The 20431-nt window shown below is 39.2% G+C and overlaps 1 protein-coding gene across 4 annotated transcripts in view; it reads right to left on the minus strand.

Moving 5' to 3' along the window:
• The window catches only part of ATP10B (ATPase phospholipid transporting 10B (putative)), a 360994-nt gene that overhangs the window by 99601 nt on the left and 240962 nt on the right, over window positions 1-20431 (minus strand). For all 4 annotated transcript variants that reach the window (XM_043913467.1, XM_043913469.1, XM_043913468.1 and 1 more), the window contains one exon: window positions 17536-17740. In XM_043913467.1, the coding sequence (XP_043769402.1) occupies window positions 17536-17740 (205 nt within the window). The remainder of the gene's footprint in view (window positions 1-17535; window positions 17741-20431) is intronic.

The following is a 20431-nucleotide window of genomic DNA, read 5'->3' on the forward strand; positions in this document are numbered from 1 at the left end:
GTCATGAGAAAATACTCGAGGAGATAATAGCTGAAAACTTCCCTAAAATGGGGAAGGAAATAGCCACCCAAGTCCAAGAAACCCAGAGAGTCCCAAACAGGATAAACCCAAGGCGAAACACCCCAAGACACATATTAATCAAATTAACAAAGATCAAACACAAAGAACAAATATTAAAAGCAGCAAGGGAGAAACAACAAATAACACACAAAGGGATTCCCATAAGGATAACAGCTGATCTATCAATAGAAACCCTCCAGGCCAGAAGGGAATGGCAGGACATACTGAAAGTAATGAAAGAGAATAACCTACAACCTAGATTACTGTACCCAGAAAGGATCTCATTCAGATATGAAGGAGAATTCAAAAGCTTTACAGACAAGCAAAGGCTGAGAGAATTCAGCACCACCAAACCAGCTCTTCAACAAATGCTAAAGGATCTTCTCCAGATAGGAAATGCAGAAAGGTTGTATAAACGTGAACCCAAAACAACAAAGTAAATGGCAACGGAACCACACCTATCAATAATCACCTTAAATGTAAATGGGTTGAATGCCCCAACCAAAAGACAAAGATTGGCTGAATGGATACAAAAACAAGACCCCTATATATGCTGTCTACAAGAGACCCACCTCAAAGCAAGAGACACATACAGACTAAAAGTGAAGGGCTGGAAAAAAATATTTCACGCAAACGGAGACCAAAAGAAAGCAGGAGTCGCAATACTCATATCAGATAAAATAGACTTTCAAATAAAGGATGTGAAAAGAGACAAAGAAGGACACTACATAATGATCAAAGGATTAATGCAAGAAGAAGATATAACAATTATAAATATATATGCACCCAACATAGGAGCACCGCAATATGTGTGGCAAACGCTAACGAGTATGAAAGAGGAAATTAATACTAACACAATAATAGTGGGAGACTTTAATACCCCACTCACAACTATGGATAGATCAACTAAACAGAAAATTAACAAGGAAACACAAACCTTGAATGACACAATGGACCAGCTAGACCTGATTGATATCTATAGGACATTTCACCCCAAAACAATCAACTTCACCTTTTTCTCAAGTGCACACGGAACCTTCTCCAGAATAGATCACATCCTGGGCCATAAATCTGGTCTTGGAAAATTCAAAAAAATTGAAATCATTCCAGTCATCTTTTCTGACCACAGTGCAGTAAGATTAGATCTCAATTACAGGAAAAAAATTGTTAAAAATTCAAACATATGGAGGCTAAATAACACGCTTCTGAATAACCAACAAATCATAGAAGAAATCAAAAAAGAAATCAAAATATGTATAGAAATGAATGAAAATGAAAACACAACAACCCAAAACCTATGGGATACTGTAAAAGCAGTGCTAAGGGGAAGGTTCATAGCATTACAGGCTTACATCAAGAAACAAGAAAAAAGCCAAATAAATAACCTAACTCTACACCTAAAGCAATTAGAGAAGGAAGAAATGAAGAACCCCAGGGTTAGCAGAAGGAAAGAAATCTTAAAAATTAGGGCAGAAATAAATGCAAAAGAAACTAAAGAGACCATAGCAAAAATCAACAAAGCTAAAAGCTGGTTTTTTGAAAAAATAAACAAAATTGACAAACCATTAGCAAGACTCATTAAGAAGCAAAGAGAGAAGAACCAAATTAACAAAATTAGAAATGAAAATGGAGAGATCACAACAGAAAACACTGAAATACAAAGGATCATAAGAGACTACTACCAGCAGCTCTATGCCAATAAAATGGACAACTTGGATGAAATGGACAAATTCTTAGAAAAGTATAACCTTCCAAAACTGAACCAGGAAGAAATAGAAGATCTTAACAGACCCATCACAAGCAAGGAAATCGAAACTGTCATCAAAAATCTTCCAGCAAACAAAAGCCCAGGACCAGATGGCTTCACAGCTGAATTCTACCAAAAATTTAGAGAAGAGCTAACACCTATCTTACTCAAACTCTTCCAGAAAATTGCAGAGGAAGGTAAACTTCCAAACTCATTCTATGAGGCCACCATCACCCTAATTCCAAAACCAGACAAAGATGCCACAAAAAAAGAAAACTACAGGCCAATTTCACTGATGAACATAGATGCAAAAATCCTTAACAAAATTCTAGCAAACAGAATCCAACAACATATTAAAACAATCATACACCATGACCAAGTGGGCTTTATCCCAGGAATGCAAGGATTCTTTAATATCCGCAAATCAATCAATGTAATACACCACATTAACAAATTGAAAGATAAAAACCATATGATTATCTCAATAGATGCAGAGAAAGCCTTTGACAAAATTCAACCCCCATTCATGATTAAAACTCTCCAGAAAGCAGGAATAGAAGGAACATATCTCAACATAATAAAAGCTATATATGACAAACCCACAGCAAGTATCACCCTCAATGGTGAAAAATTGAAAGCATTTCCCCTGAAATCAGGAACAAGACAAGGATGCCCACTCTCACCACTACTATTCAACAGTGGTTGGAAGTTTTGGCCACAGCAATCAGAGCAGTAAAAGAAGTAAAAGGAATCCAGATAGGAAAAGAAGAAGTGAAACTCTTGCTGTTTGCAGATGACATGATCCTCTACATAGAAAACCCTAAAGACTCTACCAGAAAATTACTAGAGCTAATCAATGAATATAGTAAAGTTGCAGGATATAAAATTAACACACAGAAATCCCTTGCATTCCTATATACTAACAATGAAAAAACAGAAAGAGAAATTAAGGAAACAATACCATTCACCATTGCAACAAAAAGAATAAAATACTTAGGAGTATATCTACCTAAAGAAACAAAAGACCTATACATAGAAAACTATAAAACACTGATGAAAGAAATCAAAGAGGACACAAACAGATGGAGAAACATACCATGCTCATGGATTGGAAGAATCAATATTGTCAAAATGGCTATTCTACCCAAAGCAATCTATAGATTCAATGCAATCCCTATCAAGCTACCAACGGTATTTTTCACAGAACTAGAACAAATAATTTCACAATTTGTATGGAAATACAAAAAACCTCGAATAGCCAAAGTAATCTTGAGAAAGAAGAATGGAACTGGAGGAATCAACCTGCCTGACTTCAGACTATACTACAAAGCCACAGTCATCAAGACAGTATGGTACTGGCACAAAGACAGAAATATAGACCAATGGAACAGAATAGAAAGCCCAGAGATAAATCCACAAACTTATGGACACCTTATCTTTGACAAAGGAGGCAAGGATATACAATGGAAAAAAGACAACCTCTTTAACAAGTGGTGCTGGGAAAGCTGGTCAACCACTTGTAAAAGAATGAAACTAGAACACTTTCTAACACCATACACAAAAATAAACTCAAAATGGATTAAAGATCTAAATGTAAGACCAGAAACTATAAAACTCCTAGAGGAGAACATAGCCAAAACACTCTCCAACATAAACCACAGCAAGATCCTCTATGATCCACCTCCCAGAATATTGGAAATAAAAGCAAAAGTAAACAAATGGGACCTAATGAAACTTAAAAGCTTTTGCACAACAAAGGAAACTATAAGTAAGGTGAAAAGACAGCCCTCAGATTGGGAGAAAATAATAGCAAATGAAGAAACAGACAAAGGATTAATCTCAAAAATATACAAGCAACTCTTGAAGCTCAATTCCAGAAAAATAAATGACCCAATCAAAAAATGGGCCAAAGGACTAAACAGACATTTCTCCAAAGAAGACATACAGATGGCTAACAAACACATGAAAAGGTGCTCAACATCACTCATTATTAGAGAAATGCAAATCAAAACCACAATGAGGTACCATTACACGCCAGTCAGGATGGCTGCTATCCAAAAGTCTACAAGCAATAAATGCTGGAGAGGGTGTGGAGAAAAGGGAACCCTCTTACACTGTTGGTGGGAATGCAAACTAGTACAGCCGCTATGGAAAACAGTGTGGAGATTTCTTAAAAAACTGGAAATAGAACTGCCATATGACCCAGCAATCCCACTTCTGGGCATACACACTGAGGAAACCAGATCTGAAAGAGACACGTGCACCCCAATGTTCATCGCAGCACTGTTTATAATAGCCAGGACATGGAAGCAACCTAGATGCCCATCAGCAGATGAATGGATAAGGAAGCTGTGGTACATATACACAATGGAATATTACTCAGCCGTTAAAAAGAATTCATTTGAACCAGTTCTAATGAGATGGATGAAACTGGAGCCTATTATACAGAGTGAAGTAAGCCAGAAAGATAAAGACCATTATAGCATACTGACACATATATATGGAATTTAGAAAGATGGTAATGATAACCCTATATGCAAAACAGAAAAAGAGACACAGAAGTACAGAACAGACTTTTGAACTCTGTGGGAGAAGGTGAGGGTGGGATATTTCAAAAGAACAGCATGTATATTATCTATGGTGAAACAGATCACCAGCCCAGGTGGGATGCATGAGACAAGTGCTCAGGCCTGGTGCACTGGGAAGACCCAGAGGAATCAGGTGGAGAGGGAGGTGGGAGGGGGGATCGGGATGGGGAATACGTGTAAATCTATGGCTGATTCATATCAATGTATGACAAAACCCACTGAAAAAAATAAATAAATAAAGGGAAAAAAAACAAATGTATATTATACAAAGTAAAAAAAAAAAAAAGAAAGAAAATCCTAAAGATGTCACCAAAAAAATTACTAGAACCCATCACTGAATTTCATGATACAAATTAATTTACAGGATACAAATTAATACATAAAAACCTGTTGTATTTCTATACACTAACAATGAACTATCAGAAAGAGAAATTAAGAAAACAATTTCATTTAACAACTGCATCAAAAAGAATCATACCTAGGAATAAATCTAAGGAGATTAAAGACCTGTTATTTGGGAAACTATAAGACACTGATAAAAGAAATCGAAGACAAAACAAACAAATGGAAAATACACCATTCTCATGAATTGGAAGAAATAATATTGCCAAAATGACCAGTACAATTTATAGATTCAATGTAACCCCTATTAAAATACCAGTGTTAAATTTCATAGGACTAGAACAAATAATTCTAAAATTTGATTGGAAGCACAAATGACATAGAATAGCCAAAATAATGTTGAGAAGGAAGAACAAAACTGTAAGTATCATACGCTCTGATTTAAAACTATACTACAGAGCTACAGTCATCAAAACAGTATGGCACTGGCATAAAAACAGATACATAGATCCATGGAACAGAAGAGAGAGACCAGAAATAAATTCATGGTTATATGGTCAGTTAATCTATGACAAAGGAAGCAAGAATATACAATGGGGAAAGACAGTCTCTTTAATAAATGGTGCTGGGAAAACTAGACAACTGCATGTGAAATAAAGTATACTATTTTATCACACTACATACAAAAATAAATTCAAAATGGATTAAAGACTTAAATGTAAGACCAGAAGAGATTACTATGAAGAATTATAGGCCAATAAAACAGACAAGACAGAAGAAATGGATAAACTCCTAGAAACATACAATCTCTTAAGATTGAGTCATAAAGCTCCTAGAAGAAAACATAGCCAGTATATTTTTTTAACATCAGTCTTAGCAGTACTATTTTGGATCTGGTTCCTCAGGAAAGAGAAATAAAAGCAAACTTCCAGTTACAAAATAAATGAGCTATCTAGATGAAACATACAGTATAGGGAGTAGAGTCATTAATAATGTAATATCTTTGTATGATGCCAGATGGTGTGGTGATCATTTTGTAATATACAGAAATATCAAATCACTATGTTTTACACCAGAACTAACGTAGTTTTATTGGTCAATTCTATTTTAATACCAGTTTACCAATCAAACAAACTCATAGAAAAAGAAATCAGATTTATGGTTACCAGAGGTAGGAGGTGGGACAATTGAATGAAGGCAATAAAAGGTACAAATATCTAGTTATAAGATAAATAAGTACTAAGCATAGAATGTACAATATGATTAACATCACTGACATGAATTACCATTGCTGTATGTTATATATGAAAGTTGTTAACACAGTAAGGTGTAAGAGTCCTCATCATAAAGAAAAACATTTATTTTAAAAAATTTTGTATCTACATGAGATGATGGATGATCACTAAACTCATTGTGGTAATCATTCCACTTTGTGTGTCAGTCAAATCATTACCCTCTACACATTAAACTGAAAAAAGTGCTGTATGTCAACTATATCTCAATAAAACTCAAAGAAAAAGAAAATTAAAAAAAAGAGCTAAGTGCATTAAAAAATAAAGATTCTGTTAATTGAAGAAAGAAAAACAGCTAATTTCTTTCATCCAACCCAGAATGCACTTATATATTGAGCTTTTATCATAAGCCAGTGATGTATGTGTGGAGAAGGAAATGGCAACCCACTCCAGTGTTCTTGCCTGGAGAATACCAGGGATGGAGGAGCCTGGTGGGCTGCCGTCTATGGGGTCGCACAGAGTTGGACACGACTGAAGTGACTTAGCAGCAGCAGCAGAGATGTATGTGAAAAAGAAGAGTTGAACTAGGGATCACCAAGCTTCTGTGACACTCTCAGAGTGTGTTTTTACACAATCCTCAGGTTAGATGACTAGAAGAGCCACTCCCACTCCACCCTGGGAGGGAGAATGACAAAGCAGCGTCAGTAATTCATCTGCATTCTCTGCAAGGACTCATGGGCTAACAGGGACTCTGCAAGGGCTGGGGGTTATGGGCTATACAAACCACATCAACCTGGGCGGCTACACAAGAGATACACCGCAACCTTAGAAGTGTACTACTTAAAGTGATTAAATTTTTTTTTAAAAGCAAACTAGCTTGGATAAATGATGGAATTAAATGTCCTTTATGTCCCAGCTGCTGAGTCAGGTGATAAAGATTTACCCCCGGCATGCAAATCAGCCCTGTGACTGCTGAGAATTCTATCTGAAAACTAATGACATTTACCAGTGCTTGATAACCTTCCCGCTTCCTGGTCAGAGTTCTTTTCAAGATAACCTGCAACAGAGTGACTGGCAGATACTTTCGTCTCTAACTCTGGATGAAGATATGCTCTGCACGTACAAGCACCCAGGGCTACCTGCCCACCCCGGTGATTTCCACACAGAACGGGCTGGAGGGCTGTGGGAAAAGGACTGTTAAGAATTCCTTATGGTCTATGTTCCCTTTTTTAAAGTGAATAAATTCTCTGGTTTTTATTCAGGGTTAAGATTAAATTTATTCTTGAAACCTTCCCATGACATTTTTCCATCCAAAAAGGCATGGGTTTGGCGTGTGAACCAAGTCCCGAAAAATTGATGATTTCTTCTGTTATTCCTAAAAGGAATCAATTGTTTGTGGAAGTGTTAAGTTTGATTCCCCCTTAGACCCGTATCTCTCTTATTTACACTTGGACCCTCATGTACACAGAGTACACGACAGCCCTTGGCACACAGAAGGCATTCAGTCAATATTTGGTGAATGAAAGCGTGACTGCATGACGCTGGAAACACGGGCAGCTGTCACCAGCTGGGCAGTGGTGCCTTAAGGGAGTGTTGCAAAGACACTCTTTTCTGTACACATTTTTCTCGCTGCGGATAACTGAGATGTGAGAAAATGACATGACATCCAAAATTCTGTACCTCATGTTTTGGGCAAAAGAGGTCACAGAGAAGAGAGTGTGAATTCCAGTTTGAGAAAGTCTATATTCAGTTATTCACGGAAGATATGACCATAATGTATCATGTGTTGACTGAGTAAATGAATTTATTAAATGAAGTACAAAGAGGTATGTGCAGTGGTTGAGAGTGAGAAGACTGAAGTCTGTGGGAGCACAAAGAAAGGAGGGATTTGTCCCAGATATTTTGTAGAGAAGGCTGCCTCAGAGAAAGGGAAGAGAGGATGCCACTGGGAGCTTCAGGAGAGAGGACACCGGGCCCCTCTCCTTCAGCACAGATGACCTTGGCTGTACCTAAGTTAGGCATATCTCGCCCTGATGCAGAATAGATGCAGTGAATATTTATTTCTGTGCTGCTCAGTAGTCTCCTGCCTCCCACGGCAGTTTCCACCATGAAGGTGAATTAGAGGAAGCCAAGGACAGAATCCTTCCCCACTGGCCAGAGTGAATTGGTCGAGGGTTGTGCACACATGATTCCAGCCAGACTAATCACTCCTTCTCCCTGGCATGCTTTTCAAACTGGACAACGGGGAAGGTCCCTAGTCCCTTCGAGGAGGTGGGGCATAAATGTAGGTTTATTGATACCAGTTTTTCTTCCACATGATGGAAACTGGTTTGAGAGATTGAAACCAAATGCAGAGAGAAATGCAAACAAAAGAGATGGGGACTGTAGAGATGAATCGAAATTTCCAGTTCCACCTGAGTCTGAGGCGCATCTCATCCCATATCCTTCCAATAAGATCCCTTTTTGTCCAAGCTACTTCAAATTGGAGTTCTCTCATGTGTAACCAGGAGTCTTGACTAATCCATATACTAGATTAGAATGTCTTTCCTTTGACAAACTAAGTACTTCTTACATTGGCCTAAAATACCCACAATTATCCATACTGGTTAAGGCAGAAAAGGCCACTATTACAATATAAATATGTTATCATGGGGTATGGAGAGAGTGGGAGGGAGAAAACCTTTAAGCTTTCATCTATTAACACCTTGAAAGAGAGTTTCAGTCTTGTCCAACTCTTTGTGACAACCACGGATTGTAGCCCACCAGGCTCCTTCTGTCCATGGGATTCTCCAGGCAAGAATACAGGAGTGGGTTGCCATTCCCTTCTCCAGGGGATCTTCCCGACCCAGAGATTGAACCCAGGTCTCCCATACTGCAGGTGGATTATTTACCATCTGAGCCACCAGGGAATACCTAAATGAGGTTCTATCTGTCACACACAACCTAGCAGAGCTTCCTCATGAGGCCCTACAGGGATAAAAATGGAAAAGAGAATTGCTAATAGAAATGTACAAATAGTGCTAAACATTGGAAGGGGGGATCCTATGTCTGTGGTGTGTGTGTGTGTGTGTATACTCATGCCCTAGCAGGACTGTGGAGGAGAGGGTCACCAAAAGGAAGTCTGAGAGCTGTAAAAATGAAAGTAACAGTTCTTTTGTAGTGTTGTGTCTGTCATAGTCAAATTAAGTATTATTATAAATAATTATAACTAAGACTTATAAAGCTTCAATATTTTCATATATATAAAAATGATAATCACTTGAGAAATGGAAAATACACATAAAGGAATTTAGAATTTACTTTAGCCATGGGAAAAATAATCAGGTACATCAGAATTGAGCTCCACTTCTGTCTCCACACTGTGTTTATTTGCTGGGTTATCTGTGATAAAATTCAATCTCTCTGAAATTAAGTTTCTTCATCTTGAAAATGTTGCCAATTCCACTTCTAATCCAATATTGACTGTCAACTATCAAAAGGGAGCTGTGTAGTACAGTGGTTATGGGCTTTGCTTGTTGTGGAAGAAGGATTTATACGTTTAATACTGATGAGGTTGAACAAAACTCCCTAGTTCTGAATTTGAAGTACCAGCATAGTTTCTGATGTATTTAATCTTTTTTTTCTTTTTAGTATAATTGCTTTACAATGTTGCATTAGTTTCTGCTATGCAATGAAGTGAATTAGATACATGCATACATATATCCCCCCACTTTTTGATCTTCTTCGCCCTTCCAACCCTTCCCTCTAGGTCATCACAGAGGTCTGAGCTGAGCTCCCTGTGATGTACGGCAACTCCCCATTGGCTATTTATTTTACCCATGGTAGTATACATATGTCAATCCTAATCTCCCAATTTGTCCTGCCCTCTCCTTCCCCCCATGTCCATATGTTTCTACGTCTGCATCTCAATTCCTGTCCTGCAAAAAGGTTCATCTCTACCATTTTTCTAGATTTCATACATATATATATATATTCATTAATATACTATATTTGTTTTTCTCTGACTTGCTTCACTCTGTATGACAGACTCTAAAAAAAAAAAAAAAGTCCTAGTTCTGTTTACTTAAAGGCATAGAAACAATGATCAATCTGATAGCAAAAAGTATCTCTAGCATGTACTTACCATGATTTCTAAATGCCATTTTCTATCAAAAAGGACCAGATCAATCTAGGACTCCTGAGGTCATGAAGTCCAAAGAACTTGGAAGCTAATTTGAAGAAGTTCCCACTAGCTAAAGCTGGGATAATCAATAAAGATAATATAATAACTGCACTGATTTGATATACATCAAATATGCTTAAATCCAAGAGTTCATATTGATATGAAAAAAAATCTCATTGGTCAACTTTGCAGAATGTTTAGGAATCACCTCATTATTTTAAAACTGATAAATAAAAGGAAATGATCAAACACTTATCCTGCATTTAAAAAGTGGAAACAGTGGCAAATTTTATTTTCTTGGACTCCAAAATCATTGCAGATGGTGACTGCAGCCATGAAACTAAAAGACATCCCTTAGAAGAAAAACTATGCAAACCTAGACAGCATATTAAAAAGCAGAGAGCACTTTGCCGACAAAGGTCTGTATTGTCAAAGCTGTGGTTTTTTCAGTAGCCAGGTATGGATGGGAGAGTTGAACCATGAAGAAGGCTGAGAAATGAAGAATTGATGCTTTTGAACTGTGGTGCTGGGGGAGACTCTTGAGGACAGCAAGGATATCAAACCAGTCAATCTGAAAGGAAATCAACCCTGAATATGCATTGGAAGGACTTATGTTGAAGCTGAAGCTCCAATACCTTGGCCACCTGATGTGAAGGGCCAACTCATTAGAAAAGACCCTGATGCTGGGAAACATTGAAGGCAGGAAAAGGGGATGACAGAAGATGAGATGGTTGGATGGCATCACTGACTCAATGGACATGAATTTGAGCAAACTCTGAGAGACAGTGGAGGACAGAGGAGCCTGGCATACTCCAGTCCATGGGGTTGCAAAGAGTTGGATATGACTGAACAACAGCAACAACCCCACAGTAACCGAATATTTTTTAAATTAATTAATTAATTCCAATTGGAGACTAACTGCTTTACAATATTGTGGTGGTTTTTGCCATACATTGACAAGAATCAGCCATGGAGTAACTGAATACTTCATGAGGGGAAATTCCTTTTTATACATGACTTTAGGGTGATACCATTTTGCAAATCCCATTGAGTTCATGGATATAGACAACAATCATCAATGACTACTGATTTAGGCACTAAATTCAACCACCAGTTTATAGAAATATAGTGGACAGAAAAATATTAAATGGAATCACAAGGAGATCAGCAAAATACAGACTATGGAAATTTAACAGGACAAACATCTTGGTTTATTCAACAGCAAAAACTAAATATGCAAGGGAGAAAGGGAGAAAGCCGAGTAGAGAAACTATAAAGTAAAAGAGATTTAAGAAAGTAATCTTAGTATTTGACCTCATTTTGATCCTTGTTCAAGCAAACTGAAAATACTGAACATTGACTTAAAAGTTGAGATTAAGGAATTATTGCCACTATTTTGGGCTTCCCAGGTGGCCCAGTGGTAAAGAATCTGCCTGCAGTGCAGGAGACACAAGAGATGTGGGTTTGATCCCTGGGCCAGAAAGATCCCCCAGAGAAGGAAATGGCAACCCACTCCAGTATTCTTGCCTGGGAAATCCCATGGACAGAGGAACCTGGTGGGTTACAGTTAATGGGGTTGCAAAGAGTCAGACGCGACTAGAGCATGGACACAGCAGCCACTATTTTAGGAATGACAAAGATGAAAGTGAAGTGAAAGTCACTCAGTCGTGAATCTTTAACATGGGCAATGAAAAAGATAAGCACAATTATTAATTACGTTAATCAGTGATGCCCTAGGCTACTGCTTTCAAACTTTAATGTGCACATGAATCACCTGGAAATTCTTAAACTTCAGATTCTGGTTCAGTTTGGGGTGGGGCCTGAATTTTGCATCTGACAAGCTTTCAGGTGATGCTGAAGAGGTTGGTTCCTGTTTACTTGGTTTTGCAAGTTCTGTGTCACTGGGAAATGATCTCACAGACACTTCAGTAGGACTTTGGTCTTCAGTGGTTTGGATAAAAGATAACTAGGAAATTGCTCTGAAATACTAATTGGAAGAATTCATTTCTGATTCTTTGGCTTTGGTAAATGTTCTATCTGCCCTGGCTTGGTTGGTCCAAGTTGCATTCTGAGAAAAGGATTTTGAAACTAACTCTTTGGCAACCTTGAGGATGACGTGCTGTGTCACAGAAGGAAGAAGCTTTAGGGAAACTCTTTTAAGTTTATAATTTCTCTGAACCTAGACAGGAAAGGCAAGGATGAGCTGCCTAAGCTGTGACGATGGTCAGCCTCTGTGTCACTCTTCAGCTGACGTGATCATGTGGTTCCCCACAATGTAAATTAATATTTTCCTCAAGCTTCCATAGGAAGAAGAAAAATTACTGTGCCCCAAATGGTTCTGAGGTTAAATCAGTTTGGAAAGCTCAGAGTTAAAGAAAGATTAATTGACCTCCTCCCTCCAGGTCTTCTCTGAGATCTTAACATATTTTGGACAATGGAACCTCTAAGAGGGGTTGACAGGACACAGGCTGCCCAGTCAGATTTGACCATGGACCTTGTTTTTTAAGAACTATCTCTTGAGATAAGGGTTTGGCAGACTCCACCTTGAGAAATGCTGGTCTAGGGGAGCTGAGACAAAGTTTATCTTACTGACTTTGAATTAACCGAACTCAGTGGTGAAAATGGGTGTAGGTATATGATGTAGAGTTGGGAGTTTCTAGAAATCTTTGCAATTAGTAAACACTCCCTTTTGAAAAGATAAAAGTCTTATAGCCAACAGGAATAATAAGCTAACAGAAGACTTTAATTACTTAAATTTCCAAACAAACCACATTTGCAGGTTCAAAGTCTTCTCTGAGATAAGTGGTGACATTTGCCTTTTCTGTACCCCCAGGTTTTCATCATCAGATGGAGTAGAAATGGCTACCTCACAGGATGGTCATGAGAACAAAAGAAAATGGGTATAAAAATGCTAGCACGTGTAAGACGTCTATAGGTGATGGCTTTATTTTCATTATTACAATGATATTTTTTTAGAAGTAGCACCTTCCTTTTCTTACATGGATTTTTAAGGAAGTGGTTGTAGGTTCATATTATCATTTAGGAGAACATTTAAAAAATATGCATGCCCAGACCTCGTGAATTATAATTTGGTGATGATAAAGGGGAAGGATATATGTACATGTGAAAATGTTCCTCCCTGTGATGGTTATGATACATCTGAAACACCTTCAGTGCATTTAAGGCAAATTTCTAAGTTGTGATCCCAGCTCTCCTGCAGTAGTCCTGGTATATGGTCCTTGCAATAAAAGGTTTCTGTGGTTAAATAATTAGAAATGTTACATATTAGAACCTTCCCTGACCCCTCCTCCTTAGGGGTTATTAAAGTATCTGAGAAGGTCTGCAATACACATTATTTGAAAAGTTGGAACCTATTGTCGTCTGATCTTACTTGACAGGGCAATATGTATTTTTTCTTGCAACTGTCATGGACATCTTTGTTCAACACATTTGAGACATGTTATACATAGAGTTAGAAGAGAATTCTATCCATATTCAGAAATCTTTTTGCATTAAAGACAGGGAGAAGCAAGACAGCAAAGAGCAGCTAAAATTCCTACTCCCCTGGGAGCTGGCTAGGTCTGCTTTTATCCCTCCTGCCACTTGTTACTTAAAAGTGGAAAGAAATATTGAAAATGATACATGTGTGCTTTCAAGTAAGAAATTCTGAGTAAAAGCTGAGTGAGAGTCAAAGGACCAGGGAAACAAGCTACTACACATTTTAAGAGCTGAGACTGGACAAAGCTGGCTTTGGATTGTGGTTCCAATACTTCCCAGCTCAATGACCTTGGACGAGTTACTTCACTTCTCTGTGCCTCATTTGTGTAAAAGGGTTTTAAAAGGGTGCATTAGAAAGCAGAAATATAGACAGAGACATAGAGAACAAATGCATAAATACCAAGGGGGAAGGGGGCGTGGAATTAACAATGTATAAAATAGATGACTAATGAGAACCGACTGTATAGCACAGGGAACTCTACTTCATGCACTGGGCTGACCTGAGTAGGAAGAAAATCCAAGAGGGAGGGGATATGTGTATACATGTAGCTGACTCACTTTTTGCTCTACAGGCGATACTAACACAACACTGTAAAGCAACTATACTGCAATAAAGATTAATTTAAGAATGCATTATTATTAGTACTATTATCACTGCTCTTTTTTTTCCCCCCATTTATTTTTATTAGTTGGAGGCTAATTACTTTACAATATTGTAGTGGTTTTTATCATACAATGCCATGAATCAGCCATGGATTTACATGTATTCCCCATCACTGTTCTTATAGAAATGGAAAAGCACGCTTAAGCAAAGTGAGAGGGAGAATCAGTTATTGAAACAGAATAGAGAATTCTGGAAACTTTCAAGATCAAACAAACTTATGCCCTTCACAAATGAATTTTATTTTTTTGTAAATCATTACATCAAGTACCCTAAGAGAAGTCAGGGTTAGAGTTTGAGAGTTGTGATTAAATTGAATTGGCTGGTTTATAGCAGTGGGGTGTGAATGACCCTTTCATCCACCTCTTCATTCTGGTCAAATCCCAAACCATCAGACTAGTTAATACATAAGAAACAGCTTGGGGCTGCTGCTTGGGGCCAACAACAAACAAAAGAAGTAACTGGGTGAAACAGCGACACCAAATAACTACCCAAGAGAGTGAAAGGACTCAGATTTGTGGGGAGGCTGTTGGGGTGGGCAGCCTGAAAAAGGAGATTTATAAATGCATACAAGTTTTACTGCTCTGCTCCCAGAATGTAGTTGAAAATTAGAATTTTTCACACTCAGTTTCAATGAGTCAACACATATTGCCTATGAATGCCACTTATATTTACTGCCAACTATTTACTGGTCTCTTACTACATGCCTAGCTTCATGCTAAGTAATTCATGTACCTATCATTTTATAACTGAGCAGGACTTTATGGGGCCAACCCTTAACCCATATCCTCTGCTTTAGTTCCTTTCTGAAGTACCTAGATAATAGTTTCTGATGTACATTTCCTGAGTTGTGGACATGAAAGCCCCCACCACATGGAAAACGTGAATTGCTTAATGACCATGAGGACATAGCCCCGAGGTCTACAGCACGTAGCCCAGGCGACTGTGGATTGATCACCCTTGTGACACTGCCCTGTTTCCTTACCATCAGCCAATCAGAGAACTGTGCATGAGCTGATCACATACCCTGTCCCCCTTCCCTGACTCAGGCTTTAAAAATGCCATTCTGTTCCTTAAAAAACTAAAAATAGAACTATCACCTGACCCAGCAACCCTATTACTGGGGACACACCCAGAGAAAACTATAATTCAAAAAGACACATGCACCCCAGTGTTCGCTGCAGCACTATTTACAATAGCCAGGACATGGAAGGAAATGTCTGTCAACAGGGGAATGGATAAAGGAAATGTGGTGCATATATACAACGGAATATTACTCAGCCATAAAGAGGAACAAAACTGGGTCATTTGCAGAGATGTGGATGCACCGAGAGACTGTCATACAGAGTGAAGTAAGAGAAAAACAAATACCATGTATTCACACATCTATGTGGAATCTAGAAAAAATGGTATAGATGATCTTATTTGCAAAGCAGAGATAGACACACAGGCACAGAGAGCAAACGCATGGAAACCAAGGGGGGAAGGAGTGGGTGGGATGAATTGGGGGACTGGGATTGATAAACACACTACTGATACTATGTATAAAATAGATAACTAATCAGAACCTATAGGATAGCACAGGGAACTTTACTCAGTGGTCTATTGTGACCTAAATGAAAAGGAAATCCAAAAAAGAGGAGATATATGTATGTGTATAATTGACTCACTTTGTGGTACAATAGAATCTAACACAACACTGTAAAGCAACTATACACCAATAAAAATTAACTAAAAAAAAAAAATGCTATCCAGAAACCCATCAGGGAATTTGGGCCTTCTGAGAGCTAGCTGTCCTGGACTACTTGTATGAAGCCTTAGAATAAATGCTGTGTTTTCCTTCACTAAGACCCAGCATCAGTAGATTGACTCTACAGCACATGGGCAAGCAGAATCAAGTTTGGTTAAGTAACAATTCAGTCCTCAGAAGCATGCTATAGAGAGGGTATTATTTTTGTGCCCATTTTCCAGATAAGGGAATAAAGGGTGAGACAGTTAATAAATGGTAGGGTTGGGCTTTGAGTTAATCTCTGCCAGACACTAGAGCCTGGGTTCTTAACCACAAAACAATCATGACTTCTCCATGATGTCCAAGGTATCATACACATAAGCAGGGATTAAATGAAAATGTTGATGATCATTCTCTGTTCTTAAAGAGATTTCAGTACTGTCATGAAGGTAAGACATACAAAATGGAAAAACAATTCACGATACCTTGCTGCTTTTATGCTGGTGTCAAAGGAGTACTAGAAAAAATTCATAGAGGGAGAAATTGCTGGAGCTGATCTGGGCAGGATGAGTAGGGATCAGATAAGCACAGAAAAGTGGGCTGGTCTCAAAAGTAACTGAGCAGATACTAGACTCCTTGGTTTAGAGCAAACAGCAGTTTCTTCAACTAAACACACAGGTTCCCTTTTAAGGACTCTGAGGGTTTCAGCAAGTTATTTACCTTCCCAAGCCTCAGTTTCCCCGTCTGTGAGAAGGGGATGATATTCATCTCAGAGAGTTGCTGGAAAGATTGTGTGACTGCAGCCTTGAAATTAAAAGACACTTGCTCCTTGGAAGAAAAGCTATAACAAACCTTGACAGAGTACTAAAACACAGAGACATCACTTTGCCAACAAAAGTCCATATAGTTAAAGCTATAGTTTTTCCAGTAGTCATGTACAGATGTCAGAGTTGGACCATAAAGAAGGCTGAGTGCCAAAGAGTTGATGCTGTCAAACCATGGTGCAGAAGAAGACTCTTGAGAGTCCTGTGGACAGCAAGGAGATTAAACCAGTCAATCCTAAAGGAAATCAACCCTGCATATTCATTGACTGCATATTCAATATGCATTGACTGCATATTCATTGACGCTGAAGCTCCAATATTTTGGCCACCTGACGTGAAGCACTGACTCATTGGAAAAGACCTTGAAGCTGGGAAAGATTGAGGGCAGGAGGAGAAGGGGCTGAGAGAGGATGAGATAGTGGGATGGCGTCACCAACTCAATGGATATGAATCTGAGCAAACTCTGGGAGATACGAACCCTGGTGTGGACCCTGGCGTGCTATAGACCATGGGGTCAGAAAGAATCGGGCATGAATTAGTAACTGAACAAAAAAAACAACAACATGCTTGGGAAAGGAGGCATCTACTACCTTCTCCTCTACCCACCAGATTGAGTGCAATTACCAAGAAGAGTTGGCTGACATCTTCCCCTGGCCCCCCAGTTAAAGATCTTATCTTAGAAAGAGCCCTACCTGCTGTGAGAAGCCCTTCACAACCCGCCTCTGTTTGAGGTTGGTCTCTCCATCCAAGTTGGCAGTTTCCAGATGGCAGACCCCACTGGGGTCCGAGGAGAAGAGGAGGAGTATGTCTGCTGGGATGATCTCATTGCACTGCATCTGGATGAAGTCCCCCACACGCACATCCTTCCAGCACTTCTGCACGTAGCTCTGTTCTTTCCTGGGGTGGGAGAAAGACAGGGGTCAGAGTGTATGTTAAGGTTCTCAGAACATAAATGAGTGAATGGAAAAAGTCCCCCTCCCCGTACCTAATATCCCCCAGTCAACCTGTCACAAGACTGCTCTATATTCTACATGCCCCAAATGACCACTGGCATCATCTCTAGGAAAGCTAAGCATGATCTATAGTATCCCACTAGTAAAGATCTCTCCTGATGACCATGTGGAGTTCTGACTGACTGCTGGCTTTGGACTGGTTGCTGTGCTCAGCCCTTGCATCCTGGCAGGAGAAAAAATTTAAAGAAGGTGACCATATATTCATATTAACATCATATTCTTTATAAACTTCACTTCCTAGAATACCCAGTTATCACTTAAGAAAGCAGGGTCATAAAAGACTGGAGAATAGGACATATTGCTTTTGGTTATAGGTGGAGAGTATACCCAGTGTCTAGGAAGATCTCAAGGGTGTTGAAATAGGAAACAGGGAATTAGGGAGACAACACCAGGAACATTGACAGGATGGCCCCCACACTGATCACAGAGTCAGAGGGCTAAAGAAGTCTGAGAAAATGATGCACTTGTTCTTCCCATCCAGTTTATCAGAGCTTACATAATGATGGGGGCAGCAACAACTGTGAATCTAGCATTTCTACCGTGCCAAGCACTGGTATAAAGTAATACTTCATTTGCTTGCATAATAACCAAGAAGATACTATTATACCCAATTCACAAAGAGGGAATGGAGGGTTTAGAAGAAATTTCCCAAAGTTTTACAAAAAACAGATCTGGACCCTGACCCCAAACCCAGTTTTCACTGCTGCACAGGTATCCTACCTCCTCGAAGACATTCCCCTCTTTCTTCTCCAGTGAAATGGCAGCGTCAGCTATTACACCCCCAGCAAAGACTCGTTATTCCCCAAGGCAATGCATTTCATCTCCAAGAGCCCTCATTTTACAGATTCTTCCTTCTGATTAACCAAATATTGAACTCATTCTGTTCTCCCAGGCAATCTGATTTATTCCATCTTCTACCATTTAAGAAACATTTTGAAGTATTCATCAGGCATGTTCTGAAGCCTTTTGGACTTGCCAAGTCAAATTTAACTTCCTAAGTGCTCTCAATTGTTATGGGTGGCATAGTTTCCAGGTTTGTCCAGAAGTGAGGGCTCTTTTAAGACTGCTTGGAAATCTTTATAAATGTGAGATTTGGGACCAAACCTATACTCCAGATGTGGCTTTTTGAATTAGGCCCAGCTGGCTTGCAGGTGAACACCTCTGAGCCCAGCCAGGCCTGGAAGGGCAGCTCTCCTTTGCTGTTTTTCTTCACGGACGCTGAGCCCCTCTGGGCATGCTGTTGCTTCTGTTTCTGTAGGAATCTGAACTGCCCTGAGCATGACCAGACCACTCTTCTGCAGACAGAGAGATGTGACTGGATTGTCACTTTTCTCCTCACACTGAAGATAAAGGTTTGAGCTTTCTCCTTTCTTTGGGGCCCTCTAGAAAACCCTGAGCAAGCCCTCCTAAGACTGCATTTTCCTTGTCATAAAAGATCCATGTGAAGGACTCCCCCCCACTTTCCTGAAATAGGTGTATATCCTTTGGAAGCCTTTTGGAAGGCCATCCAAGAGAAGATCTGATCACAGTCTATAAAATAATCAGGCATTGCAATTAGGGAGCAGTCTTACAATTCTCAAGACCCACAGAATTCTTCGGAAGTGCCCACAGCGCAGCAGCCACTGGTTAAACTAATCGGTGGGCAATATCGTCCCAATGGAGACACTTCTGAGCATTTTGAGGGCGGTGCATCTGCAGCATTTCAATCGTTCTTTAATCATTCTTTTAATGGAAAAAGTAGGTTTCTAAGCCCTTGTCATTCCCTCAGCTTGTTTTATGCTCTTCTGCTTCTCTCTGTTATTTTAAAATTTTTTTGCCATGAAGAATAGAGATAGTTTTCCCAGGTTCATTTCTCACTGCCATTTCAGAGAAACACTTATATGCTGATTCAGGAAAACTTTTTTCTTTAGAGGAGCCGTGGGAACACCTGTTAAATGTCCAAATATAAGGCTACTTAAAGAAATTGGAATGGCAGATACTCTCCATGGGAAAAGGATCTTATGTGGTAAAGGAGGGAGGCTTTCTCTATTGTTTTTTCTTTTTTTCCCCCTTTGTGAGAGGGCACTTTAAAAAAAAGATTCTTGAATAGTACAGCAAAATTGCTCCAAAGAACAAAGGATTGCCATTCGACTTGTCTATATTCTTCTCCACTTCCCGCCTTTGACTTCTGTCCTTTGGGAATGGCCCACTCTCAAAGGAGACCTCAGCACTCTGCTTGGTACTTGACATGGGATTTCATAAGAACACCGCTGACTCTGAGTAATATTCTAACTGCCGATACTTTCAGAGAATGATGGTTCAGGAGGTTTGCAAAAGCTAGTTGGGAGTGCCACATACATAGACATACCAAAGGCAGGCCAAAACACCTCCACTCGTCAATATTGAATCTCATTCTTCTTCCTTCTAATAAAGGACTCCACTGTTTATTATTGGAGGAGGAAATGGAAACCCACACCAGTGTTCTTGCATGGAAAACCCCATAGACAGAGGAGCTTGGAGAGCTACAGTCCATAGGGTCGCAGAGAGTTGGACACAACTGAGCATGCATGCATTAGTTATTATGAGTTGTGAGTTA

Source organism: Cervus elaphus, chromosome 9 (assembly GCF_910594005.1).
Source record: "Cervus elaphus chromosome 9, mCerEla1.1, whole genome shotgun sequence".
NCBI lineage: Eukaryota > Metazoa > Chordata > Mammalia > Artiodactyla > Cervidae > Cervus > Cervus elaphus.